This window comes from Nestor notabilis, unplaced genomic scaffold (genome assembly GCF_000696875.1).
Source record: "Nestor notabilis isolate BGI_N333 unplaced genomic scaffold, ASM69687v1 scaffold60, whole genome shotgun sequence".
Classification (NCBI taxonomy): domain Eukaryota; kingdom Metazoa; phylum Chordata; class Aves; order Psittaciformes; family Psittacidae; genus Nestor; species Nestor notabilis.
Window position 1 is genome coordinate 15,694 of NW_009912231.1, and position 15,625 is coordinate 31,318.

Sequence of the window (15,625 nt, forward strand, 5' to 3'; positions counted from 1 at the left end):
GAATGTTTGTCACCCTCTTGGTGTCAGATGTGTTGTCCTGTACTGTGACATATGCAACCGTGACTACTTTTTTGTCTCTACTCAGCTTAAATGAGACTCTGTAGCTTCTCTTCCCTCCACTTCTTTAGCAATTGCATCACTATTCTTCCAAGTATCAGTGTGTAAAAGGATTTCTTCTGAATGTTTTCTGATCAGTATTTCCTGCAAGTACCAGTTATGTTCTCTGTGATAAACTTGAGGTACTCCTTCCTCCTGCAGATTGTCTTCCTTTCTTTAAGCTATCTACCAAAAAGAATTGGGTCTGTTATCTTGTGGACATCAATGTCTGCTGATTCTCAGTCTTGCTAATAAAGTTTACACCCTCTATGCGTAACATATGTCAGTCATAGCAAAAATAGTTTGTAATCTTGGATTATTGCTTTGCTTTTGATACAAATCCTGTAAGTGCTTGCACATCTTAAGATGATTCTTTAATCTGTCCAAGAGAAACTTTAGGTGAGAAAGTGAATAAATGACTGTTGTTGTAGCAACTTCCTTTCCTCTCCGTCATTATGAGCTGAGTGACAAATATAGTCTCAGTCTGAGTGCTCCTGCAAACATTTTTGTGTAGGTTTGGTCAATGTCTAGATCCCTCTTGTAGTAGTTCCTTTCTGTTGCAGGAAATGTAAGGTAACTTCTCAGCCTCAAAGACCACGACTGTCCAGTTCACTAGTGTTGGTGTTAGGTAATTAATCAGTGCTGCCAGCCTCAATTGCCAACTTACACAATTCTTAAGTAAGTACTGTTCTGTCTTAACAGTAACTGTTCTGTACTTACTTGAGTAAGTACTGTTCCCTGGTATAGCATTTCATGCCACTGCAGGTGTCTGCATATTATTCTTCGTCATCTCGTTGGCTGCAATCCTTACCAGAAACTTCAGTGACATGCTGCCAGCACTGCTTCAGGTCGTGCCAACCCATGTTAACACGGTATTTTCTTGTATTCCTACAATTGTCTGCTTCCTCCTTCTACAGTGTTGGTTCTGACTTAAAAGTAGTAAATGCAGAGCCTTGCCTGCTGGTGTCTTGGCAAATAACAAGGATTTTACACATAATGCACTACAGCAGGTGGTTCTCCTAACTTCTTTTGTAGGCAAAATAAAATGTGCAAGTTCAAAAAGGTAAATTGCTTTTCTTCTTGGGTGACCTCCACAGACCACTGCACATCTCTTTCAAAGGACAGAATCAAATATGCCAGGGCAGGCTGGAAATAGCGAAATAGAAGAGCAGTTATGCTTCCTGTTTGATTTTATTGATTATAGCAGATTCCACCTGCTTTGACTAATGGTTTCTACAAGAAGTGTGGGAGACTTAAAGACCCGGATTATGTTGCCAGTTGCTAGAATTTGAAGTCTGATTAAATGATGCTGGTTGTGATAGGTAGGTAAAGTGCTCTTTACTTAAGTCCTAGGAAGCTAGGAAGGGACGGTTTTAAAGTGTTTTAGGAGTACAGGATTGAATCTGATTGCATAGTCATTGCTCTGTGGAAGAACACATCAAAAGCCTGACTGAAATGAAGCATGTATGCAGCAGAATCTGCCTCTAAAAAAGAAAAAAATGGTGAGAGAACTTGCATCCTTGCTCTCTCGAAAACAGGACAGCTTAATTTGAGGTTGGAGACCAGCAGGTTTATTGTGGCTGGTGTAGTATGTGTGGAAATAATCTCCTAAGTATTGCAGGGATGGTGTGTTTGTCCAGTTGAGCTCATTATAGAGTCACCATAGTAGAGAAAGGCCTTCTACAGCAAACCATTTGGGATATATAGTCTATAAATGGCTGCAGCTGTTATGTCTGATTAAAGAAATGGTAAATCAGTCATTCTTTTAAATGTGAAATTGTCAATAGTCCCCACGCATCTGCTGCCTCTGTGCTCTGCAGTAAAGCACACATGATAAGGTTCCTTGTAACTCCTGGGTCACTTTTCTGGCGTGAGAACCATGTCAGAGAGGGTTCTTCAGCAATTGTTCTTTGCTGCTCTGGCCTTGCAGACCTGCATGTAGAAGCTCCATGTCCCTGTGCCGTAACTACAAGCAAGAGTCCTGCCTGAAATTAGTAAAGGGCAATGGGGAGGCACAGCCAGGCCTTGGTTGTCAGGTGAAACGTGGATTAGTAATAGAGCTGCTTTGGAAACCTTGCAAATTGTGACCATTGTCATCCTCCTTGGATTAAAGGCAGTGATCATCCTGTGGTGTACTTGGTGAGGGAGTACAGAGGCTGCTTATTTCTGTTTATTTTCAGACTGAGCATCTTCCAGAGTAACTCTGTGCTTCTAAGCACCAGCCTGTGTATGTTTCTTTGGGTAAAAGAAATACATGTGTTTTTTCCAGCACATCACATCTGGGAGGGTTTCTTGTATGCAACATTTGTCTTGAACTAAATGAAATCTGGCAGTCACTTCTGTCAGAGAGAAAGGACTGCAATCTTTTGGTGGAATCCTTCTGGTGCAGGATGGGTTTTTAGAGTGGACTGCAAACTGGCTGTGCAAGCTCAGAACAGATTCCCAGAGTTCCTGCTGCAGACTGGCTTGCTTTCACAGTGACAGATGCAGGGTGAGATGAATAAGCTGTGTGCTCCTCCACAAAGCACCAGTACTTCCTGCTTGTGATATGCTGGAGAGTGTGCACTTGCCTAGGAGCAAAAGGGAACTGGCTGGCTCCTGCTTCTTGAGGGTCCCTTGCAACCTGGTATTCTATGATTCTATTCTGTTATTTGATTTGCAAACATCATATAGGAAATAAAACTACAGAGAAGTCTTCCAGGTTCTTAAATTCATCATCAAAGCTGAGCAAACATTATCTAGTTTATTTGGTTCCTGCAGACAACAGCAAAGCCTTTTGTCTCTTAGAGCTGATACTCTGTGTACAGCCCTTCTTCAGTGGCCTTAGCAGAGTACAACCTATTGCTGCTGGACCTGGCTGCAGTTCATGCAGAGCAAAGCATACACTGAGGAAATGTGGAGCTCTTGGAAGAAGACTTTGTTTCTTAAGTCAAATCATTGAAGTGTTTTCTAGGTCTGAAACAGCAATTTAACTCCTCATTACTTGCTATATTTGTCACCAAGGCTGTGTCCTTGTGATGTTCTCTTCTTTCAGTGGGGTGGGAGAAAAAAGGACAGAAAGCAACAATATTACATTTTAGTCTTCCAGTGAACTTACCTGGCCTTAAATTGCATTCTCTTCCACCTTCTTAGCAGTTCTGTAAAACCACTTTAAAATGGAACAATGCTTTAAAATTGTGGTTGACTTGTGGTATTAAGACTTCAAAGGCTGGTATTTCTCAGACTAAGTGTTGAATTTCGTTTCCAGCCTAGAGAGCCTCTAGGTTTACCTGCTTCCCATAGATCTGTTTAAAACTGACAAGCCTGTATCATCAGGTTTCAGAGTACACTGGGGAAACTTGGTAACTTTTATTGTCTGTCCTTTTCTTCCCACAGGGGTATGCTCCACCGCCAAAAAATGGGATTGAACAGAAGCGACCTGGGCGTCCCTTGAACATAACATCTCTAGTTAGGCTGTCTTCAGCTGTGCCAAACCAGATTTCCATTTCCTGGGCTTCTGAAATTGGAAAGGTGAACTGTATGATCTGTAGGATGTGGGAAGTTGTCTAGATAACCTCATCAGGCAACAGGGGAGAAAAAATACTTGATGTTGTTGGCCAGGTGTATACCAGCAAGTGCTTTGTATTAGGTAGCTGAACTTAACTGTAAGTGCCAGGAAAGATTTGCTCTAGAAGTATGGTAATTTACAGTAATATATATGATTCACATACACGTGGCAACGACCTCCTTATGGAATACACATTAGAAAGCCACCTGTTAGGGATTGTCTGAAATGTGTGTCAAAACTACCTGAAACTTTTTGTGGCATAAATAGTACAAAACAGTTAAGACATGACAAAATAACAAAAGGAAAACCTACTTTCCTCCTTGTAGCCTGACAGTGTGAAAAATGGCTTTGAACGACTTGGTCTAAGGGATTGGAACTAAATGAGCTTTAAGGTCCCTTCCAATGCAAACCAGTCTGTGATTCTATATTCTAAGGCATGTTTCTCAATATCTATCCATTAAAAAGTCAAAGAAGGCTTTTTATACTGACCAGATGTGCCAAGGCCATGAGGATGGAAACATGCATTTGCTTTTGAGGGTTTTGTGTTTTCTAACCAAGTAATACTAAGTAGTTTCACTGAAGCAATTTTTATTTCATAGGAAGAACTGCTCAATGGATATTTCCATCTCTGTTCTTCTAAGTTTCCTTTTTTTTTTTTTTTTTAATCTTTTTTCACATGGAAGTGGTTTCTCTATGGGTCAATTTAAAATTGAACTTGCAAATATACCAAAAAAGGGGTGGAATTTACAGGCGAGTTGCTGGGAAGGGTTTCCTGGGGAGGTTCCAAGCTGTTTCTGGGCTTGATGGATCTCAGACATGCTTGGTTGGACCCTTCTTGTGCAGGTGTGTGTTTGTAAAGCAGGATGTTTGAGCAGTGTGTTCCTTAAAGAATGACCATACATCATGTGTGTTCTTTCCAATGAAGAGTATTCTGGAAGTTTGGGTGACCTGAGGGAGAAGTGACTCAGTGTAGGGAGGGGTGCAAAGCTGGGGGAAAAAATTAAAAATGAAGCCTCTTCATAATTCAGTTCTAAACTACATGGAAAGCTGCAGTGGGGGTAGGCATGCTAGACTTGAGGTGGCAGGACATCAAGAGGATGGTGACTGAAACATACCTGTTGATTTCTGGTGCTTGCAGTCATTAATCATAATTGAAAAGAGATTAGCCTTCAAAATGGCTGTGTGGCTGTTTAGAAATCCCCCTGTGGATTTAGTAAGGAAAGGAACAAAGAGTGTGAGGAATTTCTGAATTCTGCCTAGGTTTAGATAGCAATTGCAGCAGCCATTTCAGCTGTTGGTAAGTCAAGAACTACTTACTGCTCTGTCTGTGACTAGCTGTGTAAATCCTTCTTCTGCATTCAGTTATAAAAGCAGCTTACTACTTACTCTTCGTAATCAAAGCCTGTACACTGGAGACGCCCCACATTTCAAAGTGAGATTCCAGTATAAGCTTTTATACACTAAATACAATTTAAAAAAGAAACTGGAGAGAAGGTTAATGTTCAGAAAACAAGTGAAGGGCAGTGCTGACAGCAAAGGTTTTGTTTCTCAGAGGTGGAGGGAAAGATCTCTGCTATTGCTTTCCAGTCATAAAGCACAAGGATCTAGAAATGACAGCAGCATTGTGTGTGGTCTTGGCCTGTCCTGCTCATCCCTGCTTTCTTTCTCCCCTGTGTCTGCCAAAACATACTGTCATGAAAGGAGATGAATTGGAGGTTGTCCCTACATCTCCCCTTGCCCTCAGAGGTAGTATGAGTTCTTTGTGGTGTTGGTGCTCTGCTCTTTAGAATTGACAAGGCAGTTGTCATGATTCATTCTCATAAATAAAACCCCCAGGAACAGTTTGGAGCAGGCTCATGGACATGTTGTTGTCTGATAGTGGAGGGCTTCTGAGCATTGGAGGCATTAACCCCACAGAGGTGTTCAGCCTTGAGTTCATAGAGTTCTTTCTGTGGGCAACAAACAGTGCAGTGTATGGTCATTCCTTAAGGGGGGAAAAAAATACTAATTTTTCTTAGTGGTTTCCCATGCATTTAGGTTACTCTGTTGGCTCATCTACATATTAAGCTTTTTTCCCTGTGGGTGGTAAAGGAGGAGTAGGGTGGTAGGTGTTCTTGTGCAGTACCCAGACAGTATAGGAGCCATAAGAAGGTGGCTGGCAGGGGGTGATAATAAGAGATCACAGGTTGTGTGTGTTATACTGATGAAACCATTATTATTCTGCAGCAGTGGGACTTGCAGAGTTTTCACTAGTGACCTCGAAGGGAGACTGAACAGAAGAAGCTGGCAAGTGGTGTGAATTAGGGAAGAGGAGTGAATGCTAGGGAATATGGCCAGACTAGGAAGAGTGGGTATGGAGTAATGAGGCTTGACTTAACAATGCAGAGCAAGCTAAAGAACAGGTGCAAAGAAGTTGGTGCAGCTGCATGCCATTCGAAGGTGTTGTGTTTGTACCTGAAAGACCATTCATCTTTTGTCTTTGAGTTCCCCATAACAGATTGACACTGAGAATAGGGAAGGATTTAGGAGACAGGTGTGAGAAGTTCTCAAAGGCTGCATGCATGGGCAGGTGTGCTCTGCTCTAAATCATCTTCCCAAGAAAAGAGCCCAGACTGGATTGGCAGGAGAGTTCTGGCAGAGTATTGGACTCTTTCACAGTGCTGAAGTCGTCCCTTAAGGCTCTCATAACTGTGAAGCCGAAAACATGCAAGATTTTGTTTTTATTGTAGCTACTAGTGTAAACGGTGATCTGTTGTCATGGTGAAAGTACTGTATGAAACCAATATTTAATCTTTCATCACTCTCTTTGTAGAATTACTCCATGTCTGTGTATCTTGTCCGTCAGCTCACTTCAGCAATGCTTTTGCAGAGATTAAAAATGAAAGGCATAAGGAACCCTGATCATTCCAGAGCACTAAGTAAGTCACACTGATTTGCCTGTCTGTATTTCCTGAGCGTGGCTGGTGACTCTTTAACTGTTAATCCTTAGGGGATTTGCAGCATTCTGAAAGAAGTCCATGCACAGAGTATCAAAGTTCCCTTTGCTATCACTCGGGCATTGTGCACGTTTTCACAGAGGGTCCCTGTGCTGGTTGGGAACACGTCTAAAGATCCTGTCCAAAATGTTATGTGAATTCCATGACCAGCCCTTCCTGGCCAGGGCTGTGAGGTGCAGGCACTCGCTTCACTTGCATGTTATGCTGGCTGTCCCTCACTCACTGATGATTGTTTTATTCATCTTCTTGCATGCTGGACTGAGTTTGTTCTACTAACCGTTGTAGCTGTTAATGCATCTGCTGCACATCAAACAATCTTGCAATGAACAGTGTTTGCCAGTTGCTTATGAGTAGCAAAACTATTGGTAGTTTGATATTGCTATGAACTAGTTTTCTAGATGCTTAATTTTTTTAGATAGCTGGAAATAAAGTACAAGTACTGGCAAATCAAGATTAGCATTCTAAATAATGATGTCTGTGTTGTAACTTCTTTAATAGTTAAAGAAAAACTAACTGCGGATCCTGATAGTGAGATTGCCACCACCAGTCTGCGTGTGTCTCTGATGTGTCCTGTAAGTATGGCTGGAAGTTACCATGTGCAGATCTGCATTTTCATCTTTCTAAAAGCAGCCCCACTTTGTTTAATACTGATTCATTAATATAGAACAGTGTGGACAAGAGTGCATCTACAAGCACCTGATTGTATCAGTGTTCAAACAACTGTGAATGCCTCTGGTGTAATGCAGTCAGAATCAAGTTGCCTCTCGTGTGTAATGAGGCCTTTAGAAGGAGTAATTTTGCATATTGAGGTGTTGAGACTAATTGGGCAGGGGGACAGAATAATTAAAGGATTTGGTGATAGATAAAACTTCTGATATCCTCATCATGGTGGTATTGGATGTACTGCCAGCTGCTGTAACAAACAAAATTGATCACTGTGTAACAGGTAATGCTGCATTGTGGTTTCTCTTCCCAGGTAATAACTGACCTTGTGCTTGTGACTGGTCTGTTAAGCTAAATATTAAAATGGGTATTATGCCATTCTAATGTAACTGAAGCTCAAAAACCCCCTTGAAATACTTGACTAAAAAATGGCAGAAGTGGGAACTTTGGTAGCTCTTTTTATTTCCAGGATTCAGTTTTTATTCACATTGGTTATTGGAAGGTCATTGGTTATTAGAGATCCATTAGAAATGTTTCTGACTGTTTTCAGTTCAGTGGAGACTTTGAGGATGGCTTTAGTTCTTTAAGAACAGTAAAGGGTGAACTTGCCTGCAGCATCCTTAGCACTGGGTGTCTCTGTAGAGACAATTACTTCACTGACTGCTTATATAAGGGGCCTATAAGAAAGATGGGGAGAGACTTTTTAGCAGTGCGTGCTGTGACAGGATATGGGGGAGTGGTTTTGAAGTAGAAAAGGGGAGATTCAGGCAGGATGTGAGGAAAAAATTCTTTACAATGAGGGTGCCCAGAGAAGCTGTGGCTGCCCCATCCCTGGCAGTGTTCAAGGCCAGGTTGGACACAGGGGCTTGGAGCAACCTGCTCCAGTGAAAGGTGTCCCTGCTTATTGCAGGCGTGTTGGACTAGATGGCCGATGAAGGTCCCTTCCAACTCAAATTATTTTGTGATTGTATGCCTCTGACTTCATTAGCCATCCAAACCTACTTCAGTGCCATCTGTTCTGACACTCTTGACATGCCTCTCCTGCAGCTGGGAAAAATGAGACTGACAATCCCATGCCGGGCTGTTACTTGCACTCACCTGCAATGTTTTGATGCTGCTCTTTATCTTCAAATGAATGAGAAGAAGCCCACCTGGATCTGCCCTGTCTGTGATAAAAAGGCAGCCTATGAGAGCTTGATCTTAGATGGGTAAGAGATTGGGTTTGCAGATTACACAGTTGCTTTTTTTTTTTTTTTATTCTGTACTTGATAGCTACTTTTGTGAGGTTTAGCCATCTCATACCATTTTTTTTTTTTTTCATCAAAATACATTAGTCTGGGAGGGATCATTAAGCTATGTTTCTGTTCCCATGTAACAAACTACAGAAGTTTGTTTCCAGACTGCATCATCAAACTCCTGATCCTCAGTGTATTTCTTCTGGAGAAACATCTAAGGATTGGTCTCCCTTTTACATAACCATTACTCTGAAGCTATTAACTTTAAGTTTTAATTTAAACTCAAACAAGTGTCAAACTTGATTCACAGAATGATGATTTCTGCTTTTGTATGAATTCCGTGAATTGCAGTAATGTTGGAGTGGAATATGGGCAGGTCAGGTTGCTCGTTTAGGCTTTGTCTGTGACAGCTGTAATTACAGGCTTTCAGGTAAGATTAACTAGGGAGAAAGTACATGCAGTGGGTTGAAGGTGTGATCGTAATTAGCTTTTCAACTGTGTCTCCTTTTCACTTATAATAAAAAACTCAACTGGAGTCAAAAATGAAACCATCCACCTTTATTTTTCAGGCTCTTCATGGAAATCCTTAATGAATGTTCAGATGTGGATGAGATTAAATTCCAGGAAGATGGCTCTTGGTGCCCCATGAGGCCAAAGAAAGAGGCTGTGAAAGTCTCAAGTCCACAGTGCACCAAAATAGAAAGTACGTACATCTGGTGACTGTACGTGCTAACAAAAGTCCTGGAGACTTAATTGCATCCTGGATAATTTGTGTGGATATTGGTGTTTTCTTCTGTGGAGGGCTTAAAACTTCTAAACTTCCTGCCATTGAAACCAAAAAGAAAGAGTTGTTTCTCTAAAAATGTGCCTTTTGCATCTTTTCTCTTCATAATAGCTGTTAAGAGAATGGAAGGTTGCTTTTATTTAAGGTCCTTACACTGATAAAGGAAGACTACAGTTTGTGCTTTCATAATCTCAGCATGATACAGAATACTGATCAAACAGTTCCTGGGCCATAGCATTCTCTGTAGTGGCCAGGAAGATGAGCTAAAACAGGATTTGAGTTCCTGGTCTATTGCAGGTAGAAACTGCTGATGTCAACAGCCTTTAAAACAACAGTGATACTTTATTTTCTCATTTAGGTTCCAGCGTTGTTAGCAAACCGTGTTCTGTGACAGTGGCCAGTGAGGCAAACAAGAAGAAAGTTGACGTTATTGACTTGACAGTAGAAAGCTCTTCTGACGAAGAGGAAGATCCTCCTGCCAAAAGGAAGTGCATTTTTATGTCTGAAACACAAGGAAGCCCAACCAAAGGGTTTGTCAATTTTAAAGTTAGTTGTTATTCTGTAATGTCTCAGATAAACTGATGTGTAGACAGGTGGACTTGTAATCTCTCTTCGGGATCCAGCTCCACACTTCCAGAGGAGAATTTCTAGGCCTCTCCTTGTAGCAGGCTGTCTCGATACAGTACCTTTGTACAGGTGAAACACTATTAAATAGTTTTACATCTCACAAAAGACTTGCGCTGACTGTTGCTATGTTTGCAGGGATATTTCTCCATAGAAAAGAGAGATTCTCCTGAGAAAGCAGATTATGCCAAGTGGAGGAGCTTTGTGCATTCTTGCTAAGTTAGTGTCATCTTAAAAGCTTTTCTTTTGCTGTCTGTTACACCCTTCAATCTGCTTTGGTGCCCAGGAAACAAGGCTGCGTTGCGTGTGTCATCCATCCTGTTGGTCTTGGAAGGGAGGCGCTTTGCTGTTTTGAATTGAGACAAGTTTTTCCTCCATCTCTCTGTTAAACTCTGGTATGTTATGGACACTGTTGGCTGTGGTTATCAGTCAATCCTGCACCTCAGCACAACCGACGACTTCAAGTCCCCTGTCAACTGATCATCTCTGTAGTTGTGCTGAACTTCAGTGTCAGGTTTAACCAGCTTCTTTACTGTTGTGCTGCCTTCTGTCTTGTCCCAGTCCATGCAACTTGGCTGCAGTTAGTTTGTGGCTTCCATAATGTTCTTGCTCTTGGCCTTTTGGGTGCAGGAGACCTGCAGAGAGAGAGGGGCAGTGGTTAGGCTCACCTGCAGTTGCCGCTCCGTGAGGCGATGCTAGTCATGGCTTAGTAGTTAGTGTTGCTGCCTGCATGAGGTGTGTGTCTGTGTCTCTCAGCATAGTGGCTTATGTCTTGTACTAAAATAATAGTAATAAAACCCAAACCCCTTCTGTTTTGCGAGCTCTTGAAGTAATGAGCAGGTGTGCTGTGTTTCTAGTCTGCAGGAATGTGTGGTCTTTGGTGAGCAAATAGCTGGTCGTCATCAACAACTTTCAGCAGTGATACTGACATGCTGCTGCTTTTTGTGAGGATTGTGGAGTAGTCCTTCTGCAAAAGACTTTCTTACTTTTGTAAGAACAAAATAGCTACAAATACATCTCTTAATGAAGTTTCAGAAGGCACCAAGACTTCCTTCCATGCTCCTGTGTTTGAGATGGCTACCTGCAACCATAATTGTAGGAGGACTGAGTTTTCTTGTCTCTCTGTGACCTATGTATTTTCCTTGCTGTTTGGGTATGGAAATGGCATGTTTTCCTTCTTCAAATCCAAGTCAAAGCCAGGCTTTTGGGGAATAGCTTATCTCCCATGAACAGTGTTGCCTGAATGCTGGTTTTGGCAAAACTGTGGGATGCCTTCCTGTAGGCAGAAGCAACGTTAGGCTGAAGTGTAAGAGGTGCTTGAGAAGGGAGGGTCTGAAATCCAAGCTTCTGAAATCGGAAACAGCATAAATGTACCAGTGCAGCAGTCTGGGGAGGAGCCCATGAGTGGGTAACACTCTTGGCTGGAGTGGAGCAGCCAGGAGCGGGTCTCTGGGTGTTTCCACCTGACTTGGAGCTTATGAAATACTTTATGCATATGGCTGAATGCCTGTTGTGTCAACATTAACAGTGCTGCAAAGTAATCGGGCTGAAGGTGGGGATGCAGAAGGGTTTTAACTGGTTGCATGCTCCTGGAGAGCTGAACTTATTTTGGGCTTAGGCTCTGAGTAAAGGTGGGTTTTGTGTTTTAACTCTGTGCTCCAGGGGCTGAATAATGCTCAGTCATGCCCTTGGTGGCGTGGGATAGCACAAAGGAACACTCATGGGGAAAAATTGAAACAAGGACTCTTCTCCTGGCTCTGGCTACCTGCACATCCCTCCAAGGGTGCTCCTCAGATACAGATACCCAGTTCTGTGTCCGAATGGTAGACTGCTATACCTGACTCCAGCACTGTACTTTGTTTTAATGCCAACTTGCTCTTATGTCACAGCTGCTGTTGAGAGCCAAGATACGGTCATGTTATTATGAAGACTGTTATGAAAGAGGAAATTAGAGTGGAATACTGTGTAGTGAGTAGCCACACTATAGCTGTGTTATCACAGAGTGATCTTGTGAGTAAGAGTGTGTGCTTTCTCCTCTGTAACTAACAGCCAGGTTGTTTGTAATTTCCCATGCTGTTTAAAACAGGGTGCTCATGTACCAGCCATCTACGGTCAGAGTGCCCAGTGTGACAACGGTCGATGCTGCTGCTATTCCTCCTTCATTAACAGACTATCCAGTACCATTCCATCATCCACCAATTTCCAATATTTCATCAGATCTGCCAGGTAGGTGGTGGCTATTTATAATGTTTAATTTGAGTTTTGAGTGGGGTGGGTGGAAATTTGAGAATTGATTAATATTTACTGGTTTTTTTTTTTTCTTTAATGGAACAAGACAATATGCAGTATTGTGGTGATGTGATGTGTAAGACAGTCCAGTAGAGGCTGTTTTTTCCAGTTTCAGAGTGCACTTGGTAACATTGATGTGAAAAACATTACTTCTGGGGTACAAATCGGCGCTGTGGAACAGCAGCCAGAAACGCTCTCACTGTATTCGGTTAGACTTTGAGTAAACATCCTGTTATTACATGCTGTAGATGAAAGGGAGAGTAGGTGCTTATTTAAGTTATAGACATGTGATGGCACTGACTCATCCCAATTCTAGACATAGAGATAGTTCTGTTAACTGATTCTAATGGTGCTCTGTCTAGACTGTATGAAAAAGGTTAAGGTGAGCTACAATATGTAAGCTGACCTCTATTGACTTTCTTTATCTAGACATACCCTAAATGCCTATGATGTATTCTTCAACACTGCTGCTAAATATCAGACAAAAGGTGGGGATACTGATTGTTTTCTATCCTGGCTCCTTGAAAAGAACACTGTATATAAGGGACTCTGGGGGTTCTCTTTGCCGGCTGTATGAACCCAGAGCCCAGGAACTGGTGACTTGTGGTGACAGGTGTCACGTTGGCCTCCTGTTCTTTCCTCTCCTCTTTCCATTGCCTGTCTCCATTTCTCCCCTGCAACATCTCTGGGTTTTTTCCTCTTCTTTCAGCACCAGTTTGGCAATGGGATGGATATCATTCCCCTTGTTTCTCTGTCCATTTTGGTTCCCTTACTGCTCCCTCCCTCCACTTCTCCTTTGTTAAGAATTTGGTTGTCTTCCTAAATTGGAGAGTTAGCTGAGAGAATGGGAGCCTAGAACTGTTGCCCATCCCTATCAATTGAAGCTCTAAAATGTGCAAGAACAGAAGAAGCTGACTATTCTGTAAAAGCAGCTGAGCTTAAACCTCCTTTATGATTTCTTTCTCGAATGGAGAAGAGGAGGAGAGATGCCACTGGCCTGAACAGATTTGGAGGCGAAGGGAGAGGGAGGGAGTAAGTTTCCCATGTCTTTCTGTTGACATAGCAAACACAAGGCCAATATTTAGAAATAAAACAAAAAAAAAAGGCTGTAATTTCTCATTGGTTTTGTAATTTTAAACATCTTGCCCTAAATGCTTACACGCTAATGGTGTATAAGATGGACGCTAGTTGTCACTGCTCTTAGAGGATATACCTTGAACTACTTGTAGTTTCCTCTTCTTCATTCCTTTTATTTGTCTAGACACAAAACGGGGATGATATTAGAAATGTTTCCTTATTGGCTGCCCATGGGTGGAGGGAGAGACCTGCTGCTTGTTTTTGGACTTGTGCATGTTGTGACTTTACTTCATTCCAGCATCCTTAATGTGATGACACTCTTCATGTCCCAGTTTGGCCAAGTCAGGTACAATATGCAGTGAAACTTGCATTATGAACCAACAGCTCCAAATGGCAACCTCCATCTAAGCAACCACATTGAACCACTCTGCAATATCCAGTGAATAATACATCATTATGTCATTCTCATTCTTAAAAAGAGCCACTTTGTACTAGATAACTCGTTTTGCTGCTGCCTGAAGTAGTCGTTGAGAGTGATGTCACAGTGGTATATTCCATATAGAAACTCTGTAAGAAAATCTGTTCTACAATCACAAAAAATAGAAAGTTCCTTAAATTTGTGATGTATGAATAAAAGACTCACCCATTTACTATCCTTCTCTTCTTCTAGGTTTGGATTTTCTTTCGCTTATCCCAGTAGATTCTCAGGTATGTTTCTGAACTGCTGGGTGTTTAACTTCTGGTTTTTGTGGCATACTGCTCAAGTAACTCTCAGGGTACAGTCACTGTCCATACAATGTTTGAGACCACTTGCCTAGACCTAACCAAAGCCCAGGACAATCCCAAGAGGTGGTAATGAGGACACATTGTAGGAGGATTCTGCATAGCTGTAGTATGATAAATCCAGACATCAAAACTCTTTATTGATAGTTTGCCCTTCTAAAGTGGAAACTAATTTGAATATACCCATCACGTACTTTTAGTGCCTACTGTGCATTTGTAGGCTAAAAGGAGCCTGCAGATACACTTCATCAATTGTTGGTTTTGATAGTAGTAGGAGATGAAGTTTTAAAGAAAATACCTTAATTAATTTGATGGGCACATGACTGAGCATTTTTATAACAACCTGTCTATGTGACACCTAAAGCCGATTCATTGGCTTTGGATCTGAAGCAGACCCTCTGCTTTGTCTCTGTCCTTAGAAGACAACAGCAGTAGGACTTTCCTGTAGAGTTGACTTTCTGGTGCCTTATAAACAAAGGCTGAACTTCCTCCTTTTCTTTCCACTTAACTGCATCTTGTAATGCTCTGTGCCTCACCTTGAGATCTGAACTGCCAAAAGTGGGAGTAACATATGGGAGGCTGGAAGCAGATACACTGCCATGAAGTGTCCACTTTGGACAGTTCAAACTTTTCAGGCTCAGTTCCATACATATGCCCATGGTTGGAACCCACAGGGTAAGAGAAAGTGAGGTGTGACAAAGAAAGTGTGTGTGTGCACGCAGGGGGTGCCTTACACTGCCCTCCTCTTTGACATCTGGTGGCCTTGTGTTTCTGAGTGCTCAGAATGTTCAGCTCTGCTTTCAGGAGGCTTGTTTTCTACCTCAGGGAGGTTAAACCAACTTAGTCATATTTCTGAATCAGACTTGATCAGGGTTCATTTTTCACAACTAAAATGTTTAGAGACCTCAGCATATTGTCACGGCATGGACTGTGAAAATGCGGCTGCTGCCCTGAAGGGAAGGAAATTACTCTGACCTCCACTGAAGTAGCAAAAAGGACTCTGCTACCTTTCATAATGAAAGGAGCAGGCACAGGTGGTTGTGCCTGGTAGCTGTGGGCAGTGAACACTTTCCAAATAATAGGCTTTTTTCTTGTGGATGTGGTAATGTTTGTTAACATGCTAGTAAGTGCACAAGCTAACCAGCTAGTAAGGGAAAACCAAAAAGGGGAGGAAGAGGGAGAAGGCTCATGGCCACCGTCTCTGCTTGCTCACTTGCTGGTTTTGCAGAACTCTGGTTCTTGCTGCGCATGTGTTAACAAGTAATGCATTTTGTGCCTGTTGTAGGGAAGATGTATCTTTAAAGCATACATTTCCCTTGTGCAGTTAGTCTCCTCATTCTTCATTGTTTGTTTCAAGCAGTACTGTCCTCCTATGTTTTTGGATAGTCTCTCCTCAACCTTAACAAGCAGCACGCCTGGCAGCATCATCACATCGACCAGTCACCACGAGGGCAGCACGCATGTTAGCTCCTCCAGCAGGAGCGAGGCAGGAGTGATAACAAGTGCTCCCGACATCATCTCGCTGGATTGA

At 42.2% G+C, this 15,625-nt stretch overlaps 1 protein-coding gene across 1 annotated transcript in view; it reads left to right on the plus strand.

Moving 5' to 3' along the window:
* The window catches only part of PIAS2 (protein inhibitor of activated STAT, 2), a 20,469-nt gene extending 4,844 nt beyond the window's left edge, over positions 1-15,625 (plus strand). The window contains exons 5-13 of the mRNA XM_010018292.1: positions 3,472-3,606; positions 6,456-6,561; positions 7,138-7,211; positions 8,350-8,510; positions 9,107-9,240; positions 9,680-9,851; positions 12,032-12,171; positions 13,982-14,019; positions 15,455-15,625. Of these exons, the coding sequence (XP_010016594.1) occupies positions 3,472-3,606; positions 6,456-6,561; positions 7,138-7,211; positions 8,350-8,510; positions 9,107-9,240; positions 9,680-9,851; positions 12,032-12,171; positions 13,982-14,019; positions 15,455-15,625 (1,131 nt within the window). The remainder of the gene's footprint in view (positions 1-3,471; positions 3,607-6,455; positions 6,562-7,137; positions 7,212-8,349; positions 8,511-9,106; positions 9,241-9,679; positions 9,852-12,031; positions 12,172-13,981; positions 14,020-15,454) is intronic.